Below are 10,006 nucleotides of genomic sequence, written 5' to 3'. Positions count from 1 at the left end.
ACATATACCTACACATATACATATATATTCTGATCCTATTAAACATCAGAATGATGCATAAGACAATTGGATCTAGATTACATATTGTTCTTTGTCTTGCTAGAATATATAAGCAATATATCTTTATAATGTAAGCATTTGCTGTAGTGTTACTGGTAAATCTTGTTCACATTTTATACTTAAAGTACTACTGCAATCTACTGTTTCATTAGACCAGTTTGTCACGAACCCCCAGCCTGTCTCAGAAACAGCAATTTGAAACAGCTGGCTTGTTACCTTGGCCACTTACCAATGAATACACCTTTTCTGCCACCACAAAGCATTTTCTATGGAGTCCTTATTTTGACCAAAACCACTTATTAATATTACACACTTAAATCACATACACATGTAGCATGAACCTCACTTGGCTTCATAAGTTCACAAAGAATCACAGAGAATATGCTAGATTAAATGTATTTAATCCAAAAAATGTGCCCAAGGCTTAATTACAAAACAGTTAATAACAAGGCATACAAAATAAGTTGCACAAATAAGTTTCAGAACAAAATAGGAAATAAAACCAGAGTCACTAACTTACTAATGTAAGACTTGACGTTAAAGAAGTACACTTTGAGAAGGCTGAACAGCATGGTGACTTAGTGGTTAGCACTTCTGCCTCACAGCACTTGGGTCATGAGTTGAATTCGCGAGCATGGTCTTATTTATGTGAAGTTTGTATGTTCTCCCTGTGTTTGCGTGAGTTTCCCCTGGGTGCTCCAGTTTCCTACCACACTCCAAAAGCATACTGGTAGGATAATTGGCTGCTATCAAATGGACTCTAGTCTCTCCCTCTGTCTGTGTGTTTATATGTTAGAGCATTTAGACTGTAAACTCCAATGGGGCAGGGACTAATGTGAGTGAGTTCTCTGTACAGTGCTGCAGAATTAGTGGCACTATATAAATAACTGGTGATTATGTTATTATTGAATTATAATTAATAATTAAAAATAATAATCTCCTTGTTGTGAAGATTATCCTGAAAGTGATGAACAATTGAAGTTATTAATGATAAAAATATTAGTAGCAGAAGTTATAGCTCTTTGAACATCAATTTTAGAATAACAATTTTTCATGTGTTTCATTGGCCAAATAAAACTACAAGTACATAAGGCAAACCACATCCACATGTTTTCGCCAAGCTCATTTTCCCACCATTGTCAGCTGGTAGTAAAGTATGGTCTACTTGCCTGTATTTAAACCAAGGCAAAAATTTGTCAGCTCTGTCCTACCACGAACCTATGTACAATAAAACCTCTGTCCTCTCTATAATACCCATTTTATGAGGTAGCTTCTAACCTTTTTACAATGTGTCCTCCAAGCTATGTACAATGCAGGCTCTACTCTTTGCACAATGTAACCACATACCACTGTATAGCAGCCATTTTCTGCAATTCAGCCTCTAATTTCTGTACACTGCAACCACTAACAACTATCATTGTACTATACAGTACAGCAGTTAATTGCCAATGCTATCGTTGCATAACTTTTCATCTTCAACATTTCTTTGTATTATTATGTATGATTTTATGTGTCACTCTAGCTGCAGTTTACTGTAAGTAATCTAAAGATAAAAATATATATCTTTGAATTTATTTATTTTTAACTGAAAACATTAAGGAAAACAAACCTTCCAGCAATGAGGATTAAACGAAATAATGTAGTCAGATGCATAATTGGGCTGTATACATTAATTGATGCAATTTTCTTTTATTAATAAGTATTGAAATTTACAGACACCAGCTAGCATTTTCCATGGTCTCATTACTGTGCTCTTTTTTCATTTATATCTGTAGGAAAATCTTTAATGTAATGGTTATCTTCTTTTTCCTTTTATGCAATTTGCATAATGAATATGTTGGTGATAAACAAATTTAATCTCAGGAACACTGTTTTATTTAATAACACTGTGATTGTTGATTGACCGTCTCTATTGTCGCTTAAAACTCGCTTAAAATTTCTATTACCATCTATGTTATTTTTTTGCTCTCATTGCTGACCTGGGGTTTAAAAAAAATGGCATCACTGGAAATACAGTAGACATTCAAACAATATTTATTGGGAAAAATATAAAAAAAAAGTGTTTTCAAATTAAGATAGGAATTCTGGCAAAATGCCATTACATAGCAGATGTGGGTGTCAGCACCCCACTGACAACTCTGCTTTCTTACCGTAAAACTATTATTTAATAACGTTGAATATGATCAAACACATTGGTGGAAAGTCCAAAGCCCTCTTTATTGTTCAAGTTAAATTAACATAATACATCTTAGCGCAAATATCAACTTTAAATTTCAGTGTACAAATAAGCTATCAAGTATTTGTGTGCTACATGAAAAAACAGTCAGTATTTAACTTATGTGCAAAACAGAAAACTAATTTGCACCCCTTGCATTGTAACATGGTTTTGTCCAGGAGTTGAAATTTCTCAAGTTAAGATCCTTAATGAATCAGGCCCTTTATTCCCTGTTGTGACTTTGGTCTGTTTTCTGGTTCCTGCTTGAACTCCTGTGCTCCTTGACCTCTGTCTATTTTTGGATAATTCTTGTATGCTGTCTGCCCAGACCTTTTGCCTGTCCCTTGGTTATCCTGCTTGCAAATTTCCAATGACCCTGGCCTGTTCCTGACATCCTCCTCTAGCATTCCGCTTACCTCCTGCGCTGTGGTTATTTAGATAAGCTTTTACTACCTCTAAGCTTAAGTCCTGGGGGCATCCGTGTACCTCCGAACAAGTATAGTAAAGGTGGGTGCTAAAGGTGAAGACCTCTGTTAGCCTGGTTCTAAAAGCTCATCTAATAACTGCAGTCCCAACAATTGCAAAACAAAAAAAGAAAAAAAAAAAAGAAAATGGAAGCTTTGATAATATATGTAGAGAAACACGTAAGTAGTAATAGCATAATTGAAGTTGATATCAATGTAGTTAATGTTAGCGGTTATGGGTGCTTGTAGGCTCTGTCATCCACTCTCAACCTCCTCATGGAGGCTAAAGCACAAGGAGAGTCAAACCACCTACCCCAGATACTTTTACATTTCGGAAAGGCCATCCTACTAGTATAAGCAAATCTCTCATGTCCTATCATGTCATTGACCAAAGCAATCCTATTGTGAATTGTCAGACTAATGTGGGCCTTCCATAACTGGGATATGCAGCCATTATAAATCAATGCAATATGTGCTCTTGTATTACTTTATCCTTCATGTGCTTTAGGTTCAACCCAAAAAGGTAAGTGGCTGGTGACCGTAAGGGGATTGAAGCACCTGTTTTACTGATACAGTAAATGACTTTGGGGGGTATTCAATTGTTAGCGAGACGCGATAAAATTTCGCGCTCGAAAAAGAAAAAAAAATCCGCGCTCGTTTATTGCCGTTTGAGCGCTCGTTTTAAAAACAAACTCGCTCAATGCAAATGTTTTTTTGCATCCTCCGCCTCGCGCTCTACTATTGGTCCTAGCGAGTTTGAAATCTAAGGGGAGTGTTTTACGCTGGCAGCTCAGTATGAAAAAATAATGCAGCCAACAGCAAACTGTCATTTGCTGATAGCTGTTGGCTGACTTGGTTGGTGACTGCTGTGGCTTGTGACTCCTGAGGCTTGTGACTCCTGACTGCTCTCCATTGCTCTAATCTTCGAAATTGGATTAGTGAGTTGACTCTACACTGCACTATACACATATTTTTTATAAAAAATAACATTTTATTTTTTACAATACAGGCAAATACACACAAGAATATACTACAGACATACCACACTTATTTAATTGCACCCACCACACACACACACACACACATATATCTCCTTTTTTTTATATATTAATATATATATATATATATATATATATATATATATATATATATATACATTTATTACATACACACACATTTTTAAAAAAAAAAATTTTTTTTTTCCTGTATTTAAGCAATTGCAGTTTTGACTTGTTTTAGGATAAAAATTGAATTAGTTTGCATTTACTTTTTTGCAGTCTACATAGATTGTATTGCACGTAGTTTTGTCCCTTAAAAATTATAATATAATTTAGTTAAAATACAACTGCTATATTTTTATCTAGTGTTACATTATTTTTTTGCTGTATTTCTACAGTTGTATTATTGTCCTTTTTCCCTTAGTTATCATTTAGTTTTCTGTAGTTTATAGATTGTATTTAACCTAGTTTGGTAACTTAAAAATTATATTATAATTTATTTTTAATACAACTGAATTTTTTTTTTAGTCAAGTACTTGTGTAGTTTAATTAATTGTTATTAGTATTATAGTAGGATATTGTACTGTATCCTTAGGCAAGTGTTGTTAAATAGTCAATAGTTTTTATTTATTTTTGCAAAGAAAATTTATTAGAGTAGCCATGTCTAGGGAGCGTAGGGATTCTTCTTCTTCTTCTACACAGGGAACCCAAGAAGAAATTGTCAGCAGTGGCGAGGAATGGAGAGACCGTCCTGAGGAGCGCCAAGAAGAAAGAAGGCGGCAGCAGTTTGTGAGCAGCGTGCAAGCCAGCACAAGCACCCAGCAGCAACATCTTACAGAGAGTGGATCTGATGATGAAGAAGGACCATCTGTAACACGATCCAGGCGCTTCACACTTGAGGAGAATGAAGTCCTTGTTGCTGGGGTACTGCAACATTACGAGACACTGAAGGGTGCCCAATCGCTGAAGGCGTCCTTCAAGCATAAGCAGAAGATTTGGTCCCAGATTGCCTCTGCTGTGTCCGCAGTAGGTGTTCGAGTCCGATCAGTTGCGGTTTGCATGAAACGCTTTCGGGACTGCAAGCGCACCACGAAGGCAAAGATGGCAGCCGTTGCCCGTCATTCTAGGGGAACCGGTGGTGGCAAGCCACTGCGCCTAAAATTTAAGCCTTGGGAGAAGAAGATGCGGCAAATTCTCAGTGATGATCTTGTGGAAGGAGTGGAAGGGACAGTGGACACCCTTGATCCATCCACCTTCCAGCCACGAGGTATGTATAATTGTCTATAAAAGTGACGATGTCAATTAAATTTGTATAGAATTCTAAATTTTTTTTTACAATTTTGCAGAACAAGATGCAGCACAAAGGAGAAGACATGAAAGTGAAGCAGTACCCCGGAAGAGAAAATTCAAATCAGGAGGTAAATGGCAAATGTATAATAAAAAAAATTTTTTTTGTAATTTTTTTTTTTACTTGCCTTGCCAAAATCTTATATAAAGATGTACTAATAAATCTTTCTTTAATGTATTTTAGATTTGGGTTATTCTCAAGGACACAAGGGCCAGAGGAGTGTAGAAGGAGAAGGTATGATATAAAGATGTAACATGCATGTATACATGCTCAATAGATTACATACTTTACACTACACATTACACCCATTATAGTGCTAGATTTACTAAGCTGCGGGTTAGCAAAAGTGTGGCTGTTGCCTATAGCAACCAATTAGATTCTAGCTTTATATGAAAGCTAGAATTAGATTGATTGCTATAGGCAACATCCCCAATTTTTCTAATTGACAGCTTATTAAATGTAGCCCTTAAACTTTTAACCTTAAAGCAATATTATTCACACATAACAGTTTTTATGGACAATATCACCTATGTTAAATAAAAAAAAAATAAAGTTCCATAATAAAGTTGTTTATTACTTTATTGGGTTTTACATCAAAATTTAATCAAACATATTTGTGTATGTATGTACATACATCATCATCACCATTTTTTTTTTAGTGCCACAGATTCCACAGCACTGTATCGAGAAATCACTCACATCACTCACATCAGTCCCTGCACCCAGCTTACAGTCTAAATTCACACACACAGACACTAGGGTCAATTCCAATAGCAGTCAATTAACCTACAAGTGTGTGTATATATATATCTACATATACACATACATATCTACATATACACATACATATTTACATGTTTATAATTTTGTAATAGTAAGATAGAAATGTATATCATTTGTCTAATAATACCAGGGAATTGATGTCACACTTGTTACTATAATTATTGCATGCAATTAATATATATCAAAAAAATATTCTTCCAATGTAAAATGTAAGTTGTTATTTTTGGTGCATCTAATATTTCCATAAAATAGTCCAAAAACAAAAATGTAATGTTATTGCTTCTATATAACTAAAAATAAATTTTATTTTTTATTATAGGTGTGACATTGCTTATGCCAAGACAAGTCGCAGTGGAAGTAGCGACAACGGCTTCCAATCAAGGTATATATTGTGATCAAGTAGATAGAATATATTTTAAATATAGTACATTTTGCAAAGCTTATTATAATTATTTTTTACAGAAAAAGAAAGCCGTTTAACCAAGTCTACTCATCCTGCCCAAACTGTTGAACCAAATAAAAAAGGTAATTATATTTGCATTGTAAAACAATATGCATATATCTCCTTCTCTCTCTTTTACTATAACTCTCTCTCTTGTTATATCACTGTCGCTCTTAGGTCTATCAATGTCTCTCTCTATTTTACTCTCTCTCTCTCTCTCTTTCTCTCTCTCTCTTTCTCGCTCTTTCACTATCACTCTCTCTTTTACTATAACTCTCTCTCTTGTTATATCACTGTCGCTCTTAGGTCTATCAATGTCTCTCTCTATTTCACTCTCTCTCTCTCTCTCTCTCTCTCTCTTTCTCGCTCTTTCACTATCACTCTCTCTTTTAACTGTCACTCTCCCTCTTTTTTTCTTTAATATTGCTTTATCTCTCTCTATCTTTTCCTTTCACTATCACACTCTCTCACTCACTATTCCTCATTGTCACTCTTGATTACTATTTAAATCCTTGTCAACAATTAATAATAGCATCTAATAGTATTTTAAAATTAACTTACAGCTCACAAGAGAAGAAGAGTGACTGAGGTACACGTCTCGGAACCTGTTGCTGATGTACAGCGAGGTAATGTTTACACAGAATTAATTTTTTCTTTGGTCTCAGCAACTTTTTTTTTTAATGTGTCATTTTTTTTTTATCTATATACCTATCTATCTATCTCTCTCTCTCTCTCTATCTATCTATCTATCTATCTATCTATCTATCTATATATATAGATATATATATATGTAATAATTTATTTTATCTAATTTATTTTTATGTATAGAAGGCCGACCCGTTGAAGAGATGTGTGAAGAAGGGGGAACATCAATAACCCTTGCTCATAGTCGTGAAGGTATGATGATGTTGAAAATTGTGTGTCCATAACTATCTAGCATTATAATCGTATTTTTTTTTCAGATCCATAGGAATATACATATTGTAATTGTACACATGTATCATTTTAGATAAAGAAATGTCTCACATATTTTTGGGGTATTTAATAGACAAATTTTAATTATTATTTGTTTATTTTATGTTTTAGAATCCATCATCCCAAGGGAACAGGTGGTAACACCAGTATCCACCTTTTTTTCTCAAGCTGCCATGGAAGAAATAGCATCTCCTGTCTGCTCAGTAACCGGTGACTAATTTTTTTTTTTATTTTTTTATCAGAATACATGCATTACTCAAATTATTTTAAACATTGAAATCATATAATGTAATATCTGAATAATTGATGTAGTATTTTTTTTTTGGTTTTACAGAGGAATTAGAACATGACAGTCAATCACTGACATTTTCGCCAGTTGACAGTTTGGTCCACGAAGATGCTGCAACAAGATTTGAGATGCTACAGCAAGCCTTCCCCAACTTTTAAGTTCCAACCACCGAAGGGGAAGGTCCATCTCAAGCAAGGGTACCTTCCACAGGCACCAGTCTTCCAACACAACTGGTGCACGGTCTGCCAGAACAAGCCACTCGGTTTCATTCCATCACAGACTTTGCCAGAAAGATGGAAGGAAGACAGAGTTCAGAGAATTGGTGACTCGGTAGACCGTTTAACGTCTGTTGTGGAAGAGGTACGAAGCTCCCGTAATACCACCAATTCGTTACTGGAGCGACTCATCACAGTGCACAGTGAAATGTCAGCATCTATTCAAGTAAATAACAACTTACAAACGCGAATGGCTGCTGCAATGGAGCAGAATACAGCAGTGTATTACCAGATGAATCAATCCATGGCACAGATGCATATGCTACAACAACAACAGACAATGCATCTGCAAATGCTGTCAATGCATGTAATGAATATCAGTGAAGAGCTGAGACTCCGGCGAGTACAGGGTAATGTTTCAGTCCCATTAGCCGATTGGAACATTTCTGGATTTGTTCCCCCAACACCACAGCAGAGGACGTCATCTGCACTACACACCCCCGTGGTGGAAGTAAGAAGAGCGGAGTCAGCAAGGAGGAGATTGTTACAGGAACATCCAGAAGAGGAAATCATCAACCCCGTCTCATCTGAGGAAGAAGGGTAAGAAAATGATTAGTTAAAAGAAGCGTATAACTGATAATAGGTTAGTGACATAAAAACACAAATATGTCATATGTACAGTAATGTCATAAGTTTCTTATACGAATGTAAATTTATCCTAATTTCTATGTTTTACATTCAATTCTAGGTAACCCAGAAGCATCGTGGATCAAAATGCGTAGGAAGTGAAAGCAAGAGGATAACATCATCCAAAAGCATTACGTTACAATGTTATTTGGTATTTATTTATTTCTCTCTAGGATGCATGCCTGAAATGTCTGAGTCTCCGTGTGTGTGTGAGTCTCTGTGTGTGTCTGTCTCCTCGTGTGTGTGTGTATATATATATATATATATATATATATATATATCTCTATATATACATAAATATATCTTTCCTTTTTTTTTTTATTCTTTGGAAAATTTAAGTAATCATATTTTTTGTTTTTTATCCTAACACAGGAAAAAGTCAAATGTACAGACCTTTCAACATCAGGAATGATCAGCATTGTTAAATATTTGGTGAGTTTGTTTCAGTTTATTCTTTTTCATAAAAATGTAATTTTTTAATTTTTTTTGCAGAATGGAAGGGATATGATGTGACATGGACAATGAATATTGTACTCCATACTGATCCTTCCTTGTTTTAAAAGTTATGTTTGTATTTTGTTAAAAAATACAGGTTTTACATACACTTCTTTATTTTTACTTTTTTAAGATTGCACCCAAATATTGGATGGATACAACTTTCAGGAACATGGAATCGAAAATTGCAGACATAACTAGAGTTTTCAGGTAAAAAACTATATAACTATTGACTTAGACATACATTTTTAATGCAGTCTATTTGAATGTTAACATTTTTCTCCTTATCAAGAGTCCAACAATAGGATATGTTTTGTGTCCATATAAACTAAAGCACTATATCAATGTTCCAGTATTTAGATGTGAAATGTAATATTAATTTCAAAGATAAGCTTTTAATAAAAAAAATTTCTTGCAGATGTTCGGATGGAATTGGTGGATGTCATTTTAAAGAAACAGCTTGAAAATCCAAGGGACTGAATGAACTTAAGAAAAATGTATTAAAAATCTTATGTATTTTGTACAATAAAATTTTACTTTTGAATTTCTTGTTCCTTTAATTATTAGATAGATACACCTTCATCAAATGCAGTTACCTTGCCAATATTTTAGGGGGATAGTATTACCATTTTTTAAAGTTGGGATGTTGTAGACTTGTTAACTGTGAACTACTGCAACCATTTTTTGAAAGAAAAAAAAAACAGCACATGACAATAGAGAGAATAGACATGACATTTTTACATGTACCCTAAACTTTTTTGTATACATGTATGACGGTTGTAATGGCTCCTACTCTGATATATAGTCATTAGTGGTTAAATTTGCATACATATTTTTAATTTAATTAAATATAAAATTAAAAAAGTTGTGGTTAGGTAAGAAATAGTATTATTAAATTAACTTCCAGGGAAAGAGTTGAATGTTTAACACTCAAGATAGCAGTTTGAGATAATTTTCAATGGGATTAAACTAAGTATAGCGTTTTCTTTAAAAAGGTATTGATACAACAGGGTGTATTATAGCCAAACAACTTGG

General features: G+C 34.3%; 1 protein-coding gene and 2 long non-coding RNA genes across 3 annotated transcripts; all 3 read left to right on the top strand.

Annotated features, from left to right (window-relative positions):
- Positions 1-4,238: 4,238 nt before the first annotated feature.
- Positions 4,239-7,732, top strand: LOC142099280 (uncharacterized). Its single transcript, XM_075182988.1, has 9 exons — positions 4,239-5,004; positions 5,084-5,155; positions 5,269-5,319; positions 6,188-6,250; positions 6,331-6,393; positions 6,874-6,936; positions 7,139-7,207; positions 7,397-7,495; positions 7,620-7,732. Exons 1-9 carry the CDS (start codon positions 4,398-4,400, stop codon positions 7,730-7,732), a joined length of 1,200 nt encoding a protein of 399 aa, XP_075039089.1. The 5' UTR covers positions 4,239-4,397.
- Positions 7,733-7,879: 147 nt separating this feature from the next.
- Positions 7,880-8,628, top strand: LOC142138504 (uncharacterized). Its single transcript, XR_012688045.1, has 2 exons — positions 7,880-8,389; positions 8,538-8,628. It is a non-coding gene; the product is annotated as an uncharacterized LOC142138504 (long non-coding RNA).
- Positions 8,629-8,863: 235 nt separating this feature from the next.
- On the top strand, positions 8,864-9,515 carry LOC142104489 (uncharacterized). The gene is made up of 2 exons (XR_012679576.1): positions 8,864-9,181; positions 9,390-9,515. It is a non-coding gene; the product is annotated as an uncharacterized LOC142104489 (long non-coding RNA).
- Positions 9,516-10,006: the final 491 nt, after the last annotated feature.

Source organism: Mixophyes fleayi, chromosome 1 (assembly GCF_038048845.1).
Source record: "Mixophyes fleayi isolate aMixFle1 chromosome 1, aMixFle1.hap1, whole genome shotgun sequence".
In the NCBI taxonomy this organism is placed as follows: Eukaryota; Metazoa; Chordata; class Amphibia; order Anura; family Limnodynastidae; genus Mixophyes; species Mixophyes fleayi.
Note: the sequence above shows the minus strand (reverse complement) of the source record. Positions and strands in the feature narration are given on the sequence as shown.